At 45.6% G+C, this 16,106-nt stretch overlaps 2 protein-coding genes across 2 annotated transcripts; one reads left to right on the top strand and one right to left on the bottom strand.

Annotated features, from left to right (window-relative positions):
* The first annotated feature begins 283 nt into the window (after window positions 1-283).
* On the top strand, window positions 284-10,230 carry LOC135809380 (uncharacterized). Its single transcript, XM_065322721.1, has 11 exons — window positions 284-595; window positions 2,135-2,186; window positions 2,356-2,414; window positions 2,529-2,602; window positions 3,233-3,309; window positions 3,843-3,913; window positions 4,192-4,298; window positions 5,355-5,413; window positions 5,741-5,838; window positions 7,346-7,404; window positions 9,639-10,230. The coding sequence occupies exons 1-11, from the start codon at window positions 529-531 to the stop codon at window positions 9,738-9,740; spliced, it is 825 nt and encodes a 274-aa protein (XP_065178793.1). The 5' UTR covers window positions 284-528; the 3' UTR covers window positions 9,741-10,230.
* LOC135809381 (probable Bax inhibitor 1) lies at window positions 9,973-15,150 on the bottom strand. The gene is made up of 10 exons (XM_065322722.1): window positions 14,920-15,150; window positions 14,715-14,823; window positions 14,334-14,424; window positions 13,793-13,822; window positions 12,938-12,986; window positions 12,626-12,723; window positions 12,105-12,184; window positions 11,488-11,588; window positions 10,787-10,856; window positions 9,973-10,292 (listed from the first exon to the last, which is right to left on the bottom strand). The coding sequence occupies exons 1-10, from the start codon at window positions 14,979-14,981 to the stop codon at window positions 10,266-10,268; spliced, it is 717 nt and encodes a 238-aa protein (XP_065178794.1). The 5' UTR covers window positions 14,982-15,150; the 3' UTR covers window positions 9,973-10,265.
* Window positions 15,151-16,106: the final 956 nt, after the last annotated feature.

Here is a 16,106-nt window from a genome sequence, read left to right as displayed (position 1 = left end):
CATTATTTTCTTCATGTGTTGTATTTTTTATTTTCGACTTCGCGGGATTTCCCTTCGAAGCTTCAGTGCGAAATAAATCACGAGCCTTTCTTGTTACTATGGCTATGGTACCATCCGGTAAAAGCCGAGCGCTCGAGCGGCGCTTGCGAGAGGCGCCTACAATTATTTTGTAGTGTGCGCCGAGAGGCCGAGGGCGCAGACTGGATGGAAGCCTTTCAAAATACAAAAAATCGCAGAGCCAAGCTTACCTTGTACAGGACGTACCTACATGTAGACCTGTACCAGGCTGTAACTGTGTAAGTGCCATTCATTCAACATCAAGAGGCATTTCCTCTTCCGGGCGAACAATTATTCCGGTAGTCACAGTCTACAGTCCTAGTGAGGGCTTGAGCATTTTCACATGTACTTCAAACCACATCGTCTATAAACACGGAGAATATTTTCAGCACGTCACACGTTGCCTGGAGCTTTTTCTTGCTCGGTCTAATAATTGCACTCTTGTTGGGGTGGAATACTCCGAAGCTGAACATGGACGCCAAGGACACAGTGGTTATCAGCTTGGACGACAAGAATACGGTGACCGTTCATTTGTATGGTGAGCAATTTCACTAAAAGTGACTCACAGCTATCTTGCATTTAAATTGACTCCTAAGAACAGTCATTGTTTTCATTGTCCATTGAATGGGCTACCGGTATTATGCAGCTTTTTCCTGGGCCCGTATATTTCATTCAGGACCAGTATGAAATCCCGCACTTTCCATACTGCCGGGGACATGGGTATGAGTCCCATCAAGAGTACATAAATGCTCTTGGTCCCATAGAACTGAACATTTGCTGAGGGCGCGTTTTAACATGAGAAAAATCAGTCCGGACTTACTGGCCTTGAACTTATTAGCCTCGGGCTTATTCAGACACCTGTTTACAAATCCGTCGATCGCCGAGCTGCAGAGAGTGCTCAATATCAGAGACAGAGCTTAGAACATAGCAGGGTCAGCGGAGGACGTTCAAGTTGGTTGTAACTCTTGAGTTTCACACCGCGAGGCAATCATCAGACAACTGATATCATCAAGAGTCCATAACCCCAAGAGTGTGCAACTGGGGTCTGGCTGCTGTAGGCCCACTGCGCGGCGGAGTTCCAACATTACGTCATGCCGCTGAGGCACAGAGGACAAAACTCCGCATTCCGCGGTGCTTGGAACCAGGGAGTAGTACAGTCGTCCCTCTCTAATCCGGCACCTTTTGCAACGGCATTTTCTGCTGGATAAACAAGGGTGCTGGATTATGAAATCCTGCCCTCCAACCCGGCCCACATGTTATCATACATGTTTGTGTCGTACGTCAAAACGTAGGGATTTTCTGTGTCAAACCAAGTACTTTGTGGAATGCATGTCTATAAGTTATACACTTAGGAATATCCTATGTACTGGCATGGGATATTCCCAAGTGTATGTTGCATGTGTTGTGTATGTTACAATGGTCCCTGACAGTCTGCGATGTACAACTGCTGGATTAGAAAATCGAATTATGTACAGTTTGAGTGATTTGTTGCCGAAAATCGCTGCTGGAGGCGGAATTCAAGTGCCGGATTAAAGCGTAGAAAATGAACTGAAAAAATCCGTTTTGCCAGAAAGTGTGCTGGTTTGCAAGGGTGCTGGATAAACAAGTGCCGGATTAGAGAGGGACGACTGTACAAGCGCAACGAACGTGTACGTCATTTTTGACGTAATGTTGGAATTCCGCCGCGCGGATCCCCATGTACAGAGTTGCACACTCTTGGGGTTATGGACTCTTGATATCATGATACTGGGGTTCTACCCAGCAGTACACTCCTAAACACATAGGGCCACAGGCATAAACAACCTGCGCCTAGCGCTACATTTGGCTGCGGTTTGCTTGTGCACAAAACACAAATGTGGGCATAAAGCTCACAACCATGTTCGAAACTTTTTTGCTTGTGTTTTCCCAGATGAGTGTATTTCCATGGCAACGGTACAACAGACATGAGTTTGCCCTTCATGTGTATGGTTTATAACCGTGGTAACCTGGTCAGGAGTTTCGGTGTACTCCTGACCTCATCTGTGTCAGTGCTCACCTGCGTGCTCATTATGTTTGGCCTGCATTGTCTGCTGTGCAGGTGCTACCGTTGTGTCATGGGTATGTGACGGAGAGGAGCTTCTGTTTGTCAGGTAAGCGGTGATACCTGATGCATCGCTGGCCATGAGCGAGGGTCCCTTGTTCGAGTCCTGGAGGCGACAGCCAATGTTTTCTTCAGACCTTTCCCATGTAAAGAACCAGCTTTTAGTTTGGACGAGTGTTATGCATCGCTATTCATGTTTGTTTTTTGGTTGAATACAGCACAAAGGCAATATTTGACAACAAGAAAGCTATCCGCGGAGGCATTCCTCTAGTGTTCCGTAAGTCAATGTGGCCAGTTGTTCACGTCAAGCTCTGTACCAAAAAGTATGAGATAATGTTATCAGAGGTAGCTTGACTGGTTCTGCTCGAAATTTTGTGCTCTTTTTGCGCAGCCAACTTTGGGCCATGGAAGCTGGGGCCTCAGCATGGCTTTGCAAGAATTTCCCGCTTTACGCTGGACAAGACGGTAGGTTACCGAGCATGAGCACACGCATGCACAAACACCCACACACACACACACACACACATGCGCGCACGGAGCAAGAATGCGTAACACGTTCAGGGCTGACGAAAGCCTGCACATATCAAGTGAAACAAAGCCCGGTGTGGTGTGGATCTCCTTTGTCTCATACACTCCTGCTCAGAGATAATACACATGTACACTGTATCAGTCTTATGCAATGTTATGCAATGTTATGTAGTGAGGAAAGAGGACTTCTCAATAACAATAGGAACCCACGCACATATATTTGGGTATACCCTATGAACCTTTGGTCTTCCTATCGTACTGCACAGGGAGGTATTTTATAGTACTGCACTTTTTTTTCGTAAGTATGGTAAATTTGAACCTGCAACTCTTGAAGTCATGGCCGCGGAATAACAAGGCTGCACGTGTTTGGCCATGGGTGCATTGTGCTGCATATTTATACATCGCATTGGCTCGATACAAGTACGTCTACACGTCCCCCTCCAACATGGCTAAGACACTGCAACAATAGTGTTCCTGGTCGCCTTGTGGCTTTCTTGATGCTCTGAAGATAGCATTATGTTCCCCAGCTTTTGCAGGTGGTGCTTTTTGTTTGCTGATCCTTTGCAGGAGAAAACTGATGATTGTGCTCACAGCGTATTTTCTCTGAAAGATTCCGACGCTACCCGTGCCATGTGGGAACATAGGTTAGCTTACTTGATTCTTTTAGCAATGATGAATCTGTCAGAGACCTGTATGTGTCGAGTTTGACCCATGCTCGCTCACAGCCAAGCAATCTTGAAGTAATTTGCTGGACACTTTGAAACCATGTACTAATAAGTAGGTCATGTTGCTCGTCCTGTACATGATAGATGATGGTGTTGTGTGCTGCTACAGTCCATGTCCAGGTTGTGATGGCGAATTGGGCGAGAATTGTAGGACACTTGCTTGCTCTGCTGTGAGAGTGCATGATTCTTCCTTGGCCTTTTGACTGACGAATGGCAGCCATCCAGAATGGCTGACTGATCTCTGTACTGCGAAAAAAATTACTCTCGCCAAATTTTCAGTCCGTATATGGCCCTATAATAAATAAGGTCGAAAAATCAAGAGATGAACTAGAGTAGACTGTGCACAGTCGATTATCATCCTGAGCGTCAAAGAATGAACACTGCTGTCTTTGTGGTGGTGCTTTTTATCGTTCTCAGTGTACTGTCTCTTCGTACTGGTGTTTGCTATGCAGGTTTGAGTTTCGCTACCACATAAATCTGTCGAAGAAATCGCTGCAGTTGCGGGTGGAAGTTCAGAACACAGGTATGTGGATGGTGTGTACATGTATGTGCTGGTGTGTGCTGTCATATGTCTGTGTCAGTTAGTGGCCTTGAAGCAGGTTGTAGCCGTTCCATTGTGTGATGCTGCACCGGACTTAGCATTAATCTATAATGTGCAGAATATACTCAATCTGTGGACAAAACTGTTTCGTCCTTTGTGGACTCATCAGCGCAGCACAGAGAAAATGAGGCCGAACCCGATAGCAATGAATTTTTTTATGATGGCTGTCTTGCTGTTTCTGTGTCGTGCTGTTTTATCAGGCTCAGCTTCGTTTGACTTCACCACTCTGTTGCATACATATTTTGGCACAAAGGATGTTACACAGATGAGCGTGCAAGGTCTGAAGGGATCCAAGTTTGTGGAGAGGGTGAGCACCGTGCACCATACCACCGTGGCACTGTGATAAGGAGACTTTTTTCTAGAGCAGCTTGCCAATAACTGTGGTGCATGTCGAGCTTTGTTACGTACATCACTCTGTCGTGGGAATGTAGCACTGTACGTGTACACACATGTCACTGTGTACTTGATCCTTTTTCGAATAATAAAAAAAAACTCGCTGCTGGTATTTAGAGGGAGGGAGAGATGAGGCGTGTGCAGGAATTTCAGACATGAGAAAGTTTGCACTACACGGGGAGTGAAGACACTTCACTCCACTCTCTTGCCTGCAGGAGAAGAGAGTGAAATCCTTGCCTCATTGTTTGGGTGCAATCTTTCTCATTGATCCCAGCGCTACATCTAACAACATTAATCGCCTAGGGGATAATCTTCACAAGTGGATGTGTTCAGCAGCAGCAGCAGCAGCAGCATCACCAGCAATAACACTAACCGCAGCAACAGCACTGTGTGTGAAAACTTGCAACCTGACTGGATGGGTGATGGGCATGACCATGTGTCATTGTGGAGAGACTTCACGCCGCGGTACCAACCATTGCGCTAGAGTCACCAGTTGCAGTGCTATTCTATGTACTGCATGTGTGCCACGTACGCGCCCGTGTGTGTGTGTGTGTGTGTGTGTGTTCGCACTTAGTTGTTGCACACTCCATCCACACTTTGTTCATACTGTGCAGCTGTGCTAGCGTGTCCTGCTTCATTTCTTCACTGGTAGTAGCGTGGTGCAGTTAGTTATTCTGTTCATGTGTGGTTCTGACACTGGTTCATCCTATTATCTGCCAGTTCTACAGCAGTAGTGAGAGTTTAGTGTTGGCTCCTTGTGCTCCCCTTGATTTTGTTTTCTCTTGGAACCAAGATGTGTGTGTGTGTGTGTGTGTGTGTGTGTGTGTGTATGTGTGTTTGTGTGTGTGTGTGTGTGTGTGTGTACTTGTTTGTTTGTTTATCTGTTGGTGGACATTGGCTGTTTGTAGTGCTAGTTTTCAAGTCTGAATTGTCGCTTGTTGCTGTTATAACTTGCTCGTGATTTCTGTAGGAAGGTGGCGATGGAGAGGCCCAGGAAGAGCAGCTGATTGTGTCTGACTTCATTGACAGGTATGTCGTGTTCAACTCAGTCTGTCCTGGGAATGAGGGTTGGCTAAGTCAAAAGCAAAGTATCACTGGATAGAAATGCAGAAACATCGGGGATGGATTGGATACTGCACTTTGTACCCACGTACTTTTTGTCCACGATGATCGGATGACCTTTAGGTAGTTATGCAGTCCCTGCCAAGAAAACGAGCCAGGCGTTCCACTTGTGTCCATGTGTGGAGTGTATGTTACTGTAACGTGCTGACGGTTGATTGGTTGAATTATTGATGTGAGTGGTAAGTTAGTAGCTGGTAATAGTGTGTTCTCTCCGGCTCATGTCCTACACTACAGGACGTATTGCAACACGGCCAGCAAGCATGTGCTGACGGGTGTTGGCAGCAGTGGTACTCGGACAGTGACGCTTGACAAGGACAACTTGCCCGATACTGGTGAGCAGTTTGCGTCGCGTATACATTATGTACTAGTGCACAGTGGCGTAGGAAGCAGTTTAATATTGGTGCGGCGAAATTGTGAGAGGGGGTCCTCCCGCGGGATTTTTTTTTGAAAATTGGGCCTAAAAGGCCATATTTTAATGCTACAGAATAATATGAGAAATAAGAATATGCATGCTGATGATACACCGCATTGTCGATGTAAAACATGGTACCTGTACAAGAGTCGACAAGCAATCAACAAGGTTGAAATGTTTTAAAAAATTCGAAAATTATTCGTCCGGCGACCGCCGGACCGGTTCCTACGCCCATGGTGCATAATGTACATTGGAGCACCGATTTTCTTTGTTCTTCGAAATTCATATCACAGTACCATTGCCGCAAGTGATATCCGTACTGTGCAGCGGTGGCAAGTCTGACCCCACAGGATACCGCGATTCCACGGGCACGCAATTTTCCGCGTTATTGGATTTCATTTGCGTTTTCGAGAGATTTTGCATAAAACCCGCGTTATCCATGGGAATGTCCAAAGGAAACAGTACGTACATATACATGATGTTGAAAATGTACTACAACATCATACCCGCCCATGAGTTTGTATACTTGCATGCAACTGTATGCTAGGTGTGCACCAATGACAGACAACTTGTGCATAGTGGCCGCGTAATCCCGCATATTTGCCGCATAATCCCGCATAATGGCCGCAGACTAGTAATGGCCTGTGCATAGTGGCCGCATAATCCCGCATGTTTGCCGCATAATCCCGCATATTTGCCGCATAATCCCGCATAATGACCGCATACTAGTAATGGCCTGTTTTCGCCCGCATAATTATGCGCATCATTTTAGGATTTTGTCCGCATTATTTTCTTGGAGCAGGCAAGTGAAACCTGACCTCATGAATATCACAATCCTGGCATGGGACTGTGCAACCCTACAACGTGTAGCACTGCGAACACTGGGCTTTGCAGTGAAGACAAGCTGCTTTTTTCACGGGTTGTATTTCACGTGTTATTGTTGTAAGTTGTATTACAGTGAGCAGTGATCACGTTATCAGCACATCTACTGGTCATCTGTAGGTTGGCGTATGCTACTGCTGTCGCTGTCGGTGGCGGTGCTGTTGCTGCTGGATCAGTGATCCTTGGCCTGCATGATTGTAATGTTTGTTCAGTGTATTTAGTTGGAGGCGTGGTTCAATCCACTTTGACTTACTCATTCTACTGTGTGATACCACCTCCTTACATAATGCATCAGTTACATATCCGCACATTTCCCCGTCATCAGCATGACAGTACATGTAAGTCATTTCCAAACTACATCCACACTCCACACACTCGCATGTGTTATTACATGTAGTAACTTGTTACGTACACACTGTATGAAGGCGGGGAAATTAAAGTTACATCTGAGTTTCACGTTGTGGGCGAGTACCGATATGCGTTGTTACATGTATGATCATTCACATTGTTGATGCACTGTGCTGTCTGTGGGCTTGTTGTTTCAGTTGTGTGGAATCCATGGAAGGCAAAGGCAGCAGCGATGGGTGATTTTGGTGATGATGATGTGAGTACATGTAGTACTCTGCATTTCGTTCACCTCACTAGTCTAGTATCTTCAAGAACGTTTTCTTGTGATATTTGTCAGTTGGAAAACTTGGAATACACAACAGTATTATACTGTGCTGTACAGTACTATGTTCCTTTTGCACGTTGTACAGATGTACGAAGTTTGGTACTAGGGCCATAGGTGTGTACATGCCCGGTTGGGTGTTCATTGTGTGCTATACATGCGCGCTTGACCGATTTAGCCTCATAATTCATGGCAAACAATCGCTTTTCCAGCTTCTTCACTTTGGGATTGAACTAATAACTACGTAGCTAGGTCTCTGCCGGAAAAGTTTTCGTATGAAATGCCTTCAGGGACCATTTCATAGTGGAAATAGCAGTAAACACAATAGGGTCCTGCACATTTAACACCTAACCGGGTCTGCGGGATTCTACAAGATTCTACGAGATTTCGTGCATCTGTGCACGTGCATAAGGCCTATTTAATATAATTTAATATACCAAGAGTATAATATAACCTCCCAAGAGTGTGCAACTCTGCATATAGGGTCTCCCACGGCGAAAACTCACATCACGTGTCTCAGGTACGTTTCGAGCTACGTACAAACGAAGGATAGCGTGCGCGCAGTCCGAATATTTGCCATGATCATGCTGGGGATTTGCATACGTGCAGTGAGGCTGTGTGTACATGACAACGCACGGCCAGTTTTCCGTTTTCAGTCCCGCATTTCTTTTTTTCGTTTTCGTTCGTTTACATGATCAAAGCTGATTCGAGGTGGTCTCGGTTTGTATCGCTTTCGCGCGTCTACACGGGAGCAAAGGATCCGCCAAAGCTCTACATGTGCCAAGTGTTGTCGTCGAAGTACCAATCACACTCGAGGAATGGTTGAAAACAGGCCACACGACAACACTCGTCACATGATGAAAATTGTAAAACAATTTTTTGATTGTCGGATCCGTGTGAACGGCCGAAAACGGAACAAACGTGACGGAAAACGAGGCCAGCAGACCGTTTCGACTGTTTACACACCCAAATTATCCGGCAGAACATTTCCGTTTTCAAATTCTTCCACCTTGGCCAGCGTTTTGGTTTTCTTCCGTTTTGGTGTACAACTTTAACGTTTTGCTCCGCGTACCGTGTAAATGAACCATGCATCCGAAAGGATTTTGTTGCGTTTTCACCCCCAGCGTTGTCGTGTAAACGCAGCCTGAGTTTCTGTCAGAGAGGGTTTTTTCATTACTCCGCTGCTCGCTAAAAACAGGCTGGCACCGTACAACTGTGACACGACGAGGTGATTCGTCATTATTTAACACGAAAGTAAAAAAGCCTTCCGTAGGGTTTGAGGTGCGAATCATTTCTTCCTCTAAAATGTAATACTAATGTCCTTAGATTGCAATGGTGCGTTGTTCATTCACATAATCCTTGGTGTTGGGAAGCCGGGGGCAGTTGAAAAATGGCAATTTTTCTGCATATTATGTGTTGTGGTCATTTCTTAACATCATGGTAAAATAGGCCTAAGCACCACAAATTCAAGTCAGTTTTCAATAGAAAGAGAGCCTACGTATCCAGGATGGTCCAGAAAGACTGGATCAAGAATATGTTCATCCAAATACATGTACAAGCCATTCAAGCTTGCATAGCAATAGGTGTATCACCCTGATTTCGTATGCAATTATGATCAACATCTGTTAGTAAATTCAGTAATTGCCAATGTTTGGCCAATCCCAGGGCCAACACACCGACATTCCTCCTTCCCAGGCATCGCTTCCAGTATGTAGCTATCATATCTATTCCTCTTCAGCTAAATGTGTTGTCACTGGAGGTTGAAACCAGCGGCTATGACTTTCTTATACTCTATTTTACCGTAAACATATTTACCGTAAACATAGCGCACATGCAGACTGAAAGCTCTTGCAATGTCACTTCCTGCAGAAGTATCAATCTCAATTTTGGAGGCAAACTTGACAGAACATCGGCAATGGCAATGGCAAAAAGAAATTTGACATTACTTTTTGCAGGCGCAGGCAATGAGATATTTTACCGATTTGTTAAGAAATGACTCAATGTTAAAAAATTACGAATCACTCGTACATGTGATATGAGTTTTCGCCGTCGGCATACCGGATAGAAAGGGTAGAAGTTGCACACTCTTGATTATACTGTGCTCACATGTGTGTAGATAGTCATGAGCGTTCATAGCCTGACTGTACTTTCTCTACTGGTTGTCTCAGTACCCCAACATGCTGTGTGTGGAGGCAGGGTACGTCTCACAACCAGCAACTGTCGCAGCCGGCGCAACATTCGAAGGAGGTGTTGTGATGACTTCCAGCTGACCACCTAAAATTACCACCACCACATTTTCAACTAACAACAGCATTCGGTTGTTATTCCACTCCAATTTATGATTGCTAGCCCTACCCAGTCATCTCATGCTCCATTCCGTTGTTAACTTGCTTATCAACTGCTATTTCGCCACATAGGCATTCAGTTTTTACACACCTTTTAGAAACAGCATTTTACTACTTCTGTTTAGCATTTGGTCGTTATTCCACTCCAATTATTAGCTAGCCTTCGACATAATTTCATTTTTAGAAAGTGCACATGGTGTGCATGATGTGTCTGTCAAGCTTAGTCAGTGCAAATGAACATGAATCATTACAATGCGTAAGAACCTAGTTTTTAGTAGCCAGCTGACAATAGATAGAGAGTACTGAATAGCAACTAGTAATACATATACATGGCAATAGCTGTAGTTTCATGGACATAATAAATGCTAATTTCATGAAGTATTGATAATAGCTGCGCATGCTCGCTGCTAAACGACTGCTGTGTTATGATCGTGTGCACACGTCGGTGGTTTAATCACGTCTCTTCTTCTTCTTGTCCTAGAGCAAACATCGTACGAAAAACGCCGGAGCAATGATTAGCATACCTTCCGACCAGACAACATGCTGTCCTTTGAAAATGACTATTTGGGAGATTCAATTTACAGTAAATTAAATTGTACAAACAAACCTTGGAAACGAAGTAGGCACTGCACTGTTTCTAGATCTACAAAGCACCAAAAGCACCCATTTCATATAGAAACGCGTACGGATGACTTCGAAATAACACTGTGCACGCTGTCTATTACAGCTGCAAGTCTATGATTCCCCCTACGATCAATGGTTCAGTTCGTTTGATGGACCTGCTGCACACCCAGTGGAAAACGAGAACTGAATAAGCCCATGGAAGCCATGAGTAGACATGCATCCTGCCACATGGTTCATGAACAAAACAGAAACCTATTCTGGGTTGTCATGGCATGGTAGCCCACACACAATGGACTTTGACCAAACTCAAACAAAGGCCACTTCGAGTACTCTCGGCTGTTACTTACATCCTTGGCCAAGATGATCAACAGGCGCCTGAAGATCTCTATGAAGTCCAGGAAGAGGTCAACGGAATGCCTGGAAGGGTGCACACAAACAGCACACCAAATATCACTTTCAGTCAGGATACAGAGAAAATTCATGCTTTACCATCCCGCATAAAACCTCACAAGCACGAGCTGTTCAAAAGGGATGATGGACAGTGCAGGACATACCGCCTGCCTAGCACAAAGGGACAGTGTGTGCGTGTGCATGTGTGTGTGTGTGTGTGTGTGTGTGTGTGTGTAAGAGAGTGACAACTGTGACGACCGACCGCCTAGTGATGCTCATCTTGTTGCCGAGGTCCCGGTATGTACAGCCTGCCAGCGTACTTTTAAGTCTACTGCTGGCCTCAAGCGCCATCGCTGTGGACCCCGCCCGAATCGCCCTACAGTGACTGACCGCCAGCACTTTGAACATCATTGCCGAGTTTGCAATCGACGCCAGTTTCGGAGGCGACAGGACCTGGAGTGCCATTTGAAGCGCCATTTGAAGCACTGCCTACCTCTCCCCTAACCTCTCTGACAGTACCTCCCTTCGGGGAGCGGCGTGGCCATTTCTTGGCAGCTGTCAATAGTAGTAGTAGTAGTGTGTGTGTGTGTGTGTGTGTGTGTGTGTGTGTGTGTGTGTGTGTGTGTGTGTGTGTGTGTGTGTGTGTAAAGGCAGTTACCAGATATAATCCTTGTCACCCATCCTGCTCTTCTCAATGATCAGTTGCGTGTCGTAGAGCACAAACGCACAGAAGATAGCTAGGCCAAGGTAGAGCTGCACCTGAAAAAAAACAGAACAGAGATAGACAAGGACATGACACATCACGCAGGTATACAAAGCGCACTCACTTTTTCCGCGCATCTCATGCCTGCCCCATTTACAAAACCAATATCACCAGCACCAAGAGTACACCACTGCGTGCAACTCTGCATCAGTTTGGGAAAGCGGAATTCATTGTTTACGGCGTTCTTGAGGAAATGGCCCACAAGCCGCAAGTAGAGTCTCGTATGCCTTGTGACATCAGTTTTTACTGTACATGAATCTTGAGGAGGGTAATGAGGTGGACGACATACGCTGCCCTAAACCTATGAGCGGGGTTGCACATTCTGATATATACCATACTCTCGCCAGTGCTGCTCGGGACTAGAAAGATGATACCGAAGATCACTACACGTACATCACGCTACAGTGGGCAAGTGATCAGTGATCACACAATATCCTCCTCAGGATTACTGTAGACATTCTCCTGTAGCAAGGGCAAACTACTCGTAGCTTCGGTATAGAACACGTACTAACCTCCAAAACAAAGATGGAGCCAATGAACATGTTCACCAGGCTGGTGAGCAGCAAGAAGTTCAGTCCTGACAAAAGGTAACCTGGAAAAGCACAAACGGATGAAGAAAAAATCAATGAAGACTATGCCACACATACCGGTAGGCGGAGCAAGGAAATGCTACTACAACACATGAACAAGCACACAGCACAGCAGCAAAATCCACAAGTTTGAAGATTCTTGGTCATGCACGGCCAAGACCTGACAATAGAGCAAACATTGTTCCCAATGAGCACGTGCACGCACATTCATCCTCCCAGACACGTACACACGCAAACACAAACCCTACACAAACCCCTGCTTTTTTCTTTTCTTTTTTAAGCCCATCGCCGGAGGCGATGATAGCAATGCTACAGAAAAAGCCATAGCAACTTGTGCTGGGATTGGACCGTTCCACAGCTCAATTCAAACCCCACATACAACACACGCATACGCATACGCACGCAAACACACACACACACACACACTATATGTATTAGCTAACCTCCCAGGTACAGGTAGGAGCGCTCCTCAGCATAGAGTGCCGACAAGGAGAAGCTGACAAAGACAACGACGGTGCCACCAAGGGCAGTGAAGATCAGGCTGTATGACAAAAACAAAAAGACAACAAATTTCGGACAGAAACATTCATAAAGGCATATCCAAAGAAGTCTGGGGTCTAACACACTGCTGAAACTACCGCATTTCGCTCAATTATAAGCCGCATCCCCAGTTTCAGGTTTGGAGTCATATTGTGTCAACCAGTAGACAGCCACCCAGCAACACTGACACAACACGTACGTTGAATGTGACTTACGATGGATCAATTGCAGCAACGTGAGCAATGAGTGGCCCCATAGAAACACCTGGAAGAAAGCAGTGGATACAAATGAAAGTGTCTTTGTAAATACTCGAAACAAAAATAATAATAGCCATGTAAACGTTCTTGGAACTAAACCAGCAACTTTTGACTTGATGCATGTTTAGAATGAGTGCGCAGTGCATCCTTTTCATTGCTATAATTAAACCATTGTATCCACATAGGTAACAAAATAATACCACAGCAGTGCAAGATGGCTGGTGAAGAATTTTCGCCCTGGGCTTGGAGACACATCACTTGATTTTCTGACCAGTCACAACATTAATGTATTACGTGGATGCAATAGTGCGGGTGCCAACATAATGCTACGGTAGCATTATAACAATCCATACACTCAATCTACATGACAAGCAACACATACACAAGCCACATACCAGTACATGTACATGCTATAGTTGGATGCGTTGATGCTGGAGAGAGCGAAATTTCCTAAGCTGCTTGCACTTCTCAACACAAGAGAATAGAGGGTGGAACACCTAACACTGCGTAGAGGGTGGTAACAGGCAAGGCAGATATACCCACTAGTAGGTGCTGCCGATAGGGAAGATAGCTGCAAAAGCCCAGTGTGATACGGCGCAAATTAACAGTTATGCTGGGTGTATTAAATCACTACACCTTACACTACATCACCTCAACACAATGCCACTTACACCTCACTCATCTCTCTCGCCTCCCAGTCTCTCTCTCCTCCTCTCTCTCCCTCTCCCTCTCCCCCCCCCCCCCCCCCCCCTCCGACCATACACTAGTTGTTGAATAATAAAACAGATGAGAGACCCGCCTGCTCCAACTTACCGCTGAAAAAGCCAAAGCCCGCTAGCAAACCTGCAAAGCAAAATAGATACACACAAAGAACAAGCCCATGCATTGCTAGTTAAATGAGGCCTGCAAGGCAAACAACACTCAATGCTTACGATGTGGTCTGTAGCCCTAACTATTTGCTACCAAACACTGCCCTATCTTGGAAACGGCGGCACAACGTACATGTAGGCACAAGCAGAAGTTGGAACTGGGAGAGTATTTCTAAAAACAGGCTTAGACATTTTTCACACATGTGCGTATATACCAGTATCGCCGGAAGCAGCTATCAATTGGTCCGGTCGTACCATAGTTTCATACTGTTGTGTTTGATATGGCGGGGATATACATTGTACATGTATACCCTCCTCAGCAGGAAACATGCGTTGGTGGCCACAACGTTGGTCCGGTGTTAAACTGACCAGCCGGACCGGTTCCGGCGGGCCTGTATACAGTGTTATACACATGTGTGTACTCACAGCACACGTGCATAGACACACTCACGCGTGTGCGCACATGCTCACACGCACACACTCACCTAGACGGGTAGCCAGGTTCTTGCCATTGTCCGGATTGAATCGCAGAGCAAGCAGGAGACCGATGGACACAATAGAAGCCAGGAAGGCTCCCTGCATGCACAGTACACACATCACATCCACACAATAAATTGATGAGGCATATCCATTTCATGATTTTTATCATAGAATTATAGATGGACAGACCCCCAATTACAGTATGTCCGATATTTCCTGTGGCCTCCACGATTGCAAACATAAACCAGCCCTTCCCACCGTCGTAATGCAACACGGTGCGAATACAAACAGAAAAGCTGACTCCAATGGCCAAATGGATGGCCACTATTGGCTCCCCGTAGAAAAATAGAAATACTAAATTTTTGCTATCCGGGCTGTACATGTACCTGAAACATGCCAAGCAAGACATTGACGGCAGAGCCAGCGGTGGCAGCTAGCAATGTAAGAGAAAGAGACGTATAGACTTTCTTCAAGTGAGACCGGTCATCATGGCTCCTGCGCGAGTCAAGGCACAAGAAAAGCAGCAGAGAAGAAGCCAGACAGCACATTCAGGGCAAGTCCCAGGATGCTCACGAAATTCAGTTTCCTTACAATTTGCTGAAGTCGCTCAACGCCGACAAGGAGGGCGCATGGCGCCCAAACATACTCTCCATTCTCGCAGGGAATGCGGCTCGCTTCCAAGATACTTCCGATGATTGCTGTTCGTCACAGAGTGTTTACAACAGCATGCAGTTACTGTTCTTGCTGATTCGAGACTGAAATGAAGATGTTTCGAAACTCCAGCTGGAGTGGAGGTACTAGGTGTTGACTGAGCAAGAATGTGACGATTTTGAAGCAGGGCACGCGATAATATTCATGATCCAGGAAACACACGTCACCATACGATAACTCAAGAAAACCCCAGCAAAATTACCGGACATGATGTCATTTCGTGACTCATTCGACGTTGACTTTAATACAGAATTAATTTTCTCAAACAAAATAAAAAGTGCAAGGAAAAGAGTATTACTATTAGTATTAGTACTACATGTAGTACTACAGTACCAGCAAGAGTTCATGAACTCTTGGTACCAGCAAGAGTACATAACCCCAATGGGGTTATGTGAGTACATAACCCCAATGGGGTTATGTACTCTTGGTACCAGTCATGTACCTCAGTGACTCAGTCGACTAGTCCCTAGTCCTCAGTCAGTACTAATACTATAATCTGGGGGGTTATTATACTCTTGCTGGCACCAAGACTTGGCAAGAGCATAATACTCTTGCTGGTACATGTACATGAAACCCATTTTCCATGAACTCTTGGTTTCTCAACACAACTGTATGCCGGCAATAGCGGTGGGTGGTAACGCGAACGTGTGAACTTCAAGACTCGTACTACCTGTCGAAAAACTGTGCATACATGTAGTTGCACGGTAAATATTTCAGATACTCAGTATGTATATATCAGATACATGTATGTGTGTGTCCGCACAACAAACACGCACACGCACACACGCGCTCACAAACACACACACACACACACACACACACACACACACACACACACACACACACACACACTGACTGCGTTCGATTATGCACTTGAATCGATTCATGAATCCATTCGCATGCATTCAAGTCGTTCGATTTCATGTCATGAGCCCTGGAATCGATTCGGAATCCATTCACCCTATTCACATGGGGTGATGTGAATAGCGCGAATCGATTCGTGAATCGATTCGCGGGCATAATCGAACGCACTCACTCACTCTCTCTCTCTCTCTCTCTCTCTCTCT

This window comes from Sycon ciliatum, chromosome 2 (assembly GCF_964019385.1).
Source record: "Sycon ciliatum chromosome 2, ocSycCili1.1, whole genome shotgun sequence".
NCBI lineage: Eukaryota > Metazoa > Porifera > Calcarea > Leucosolenida > Sycettidae > Sycon > Sycon ciliatum.
The sequence above is the reverse complement of the archived record's forward strand: the minus strand, read 5'-3'. Positions and strand labels throughout refer to the sequence as shown.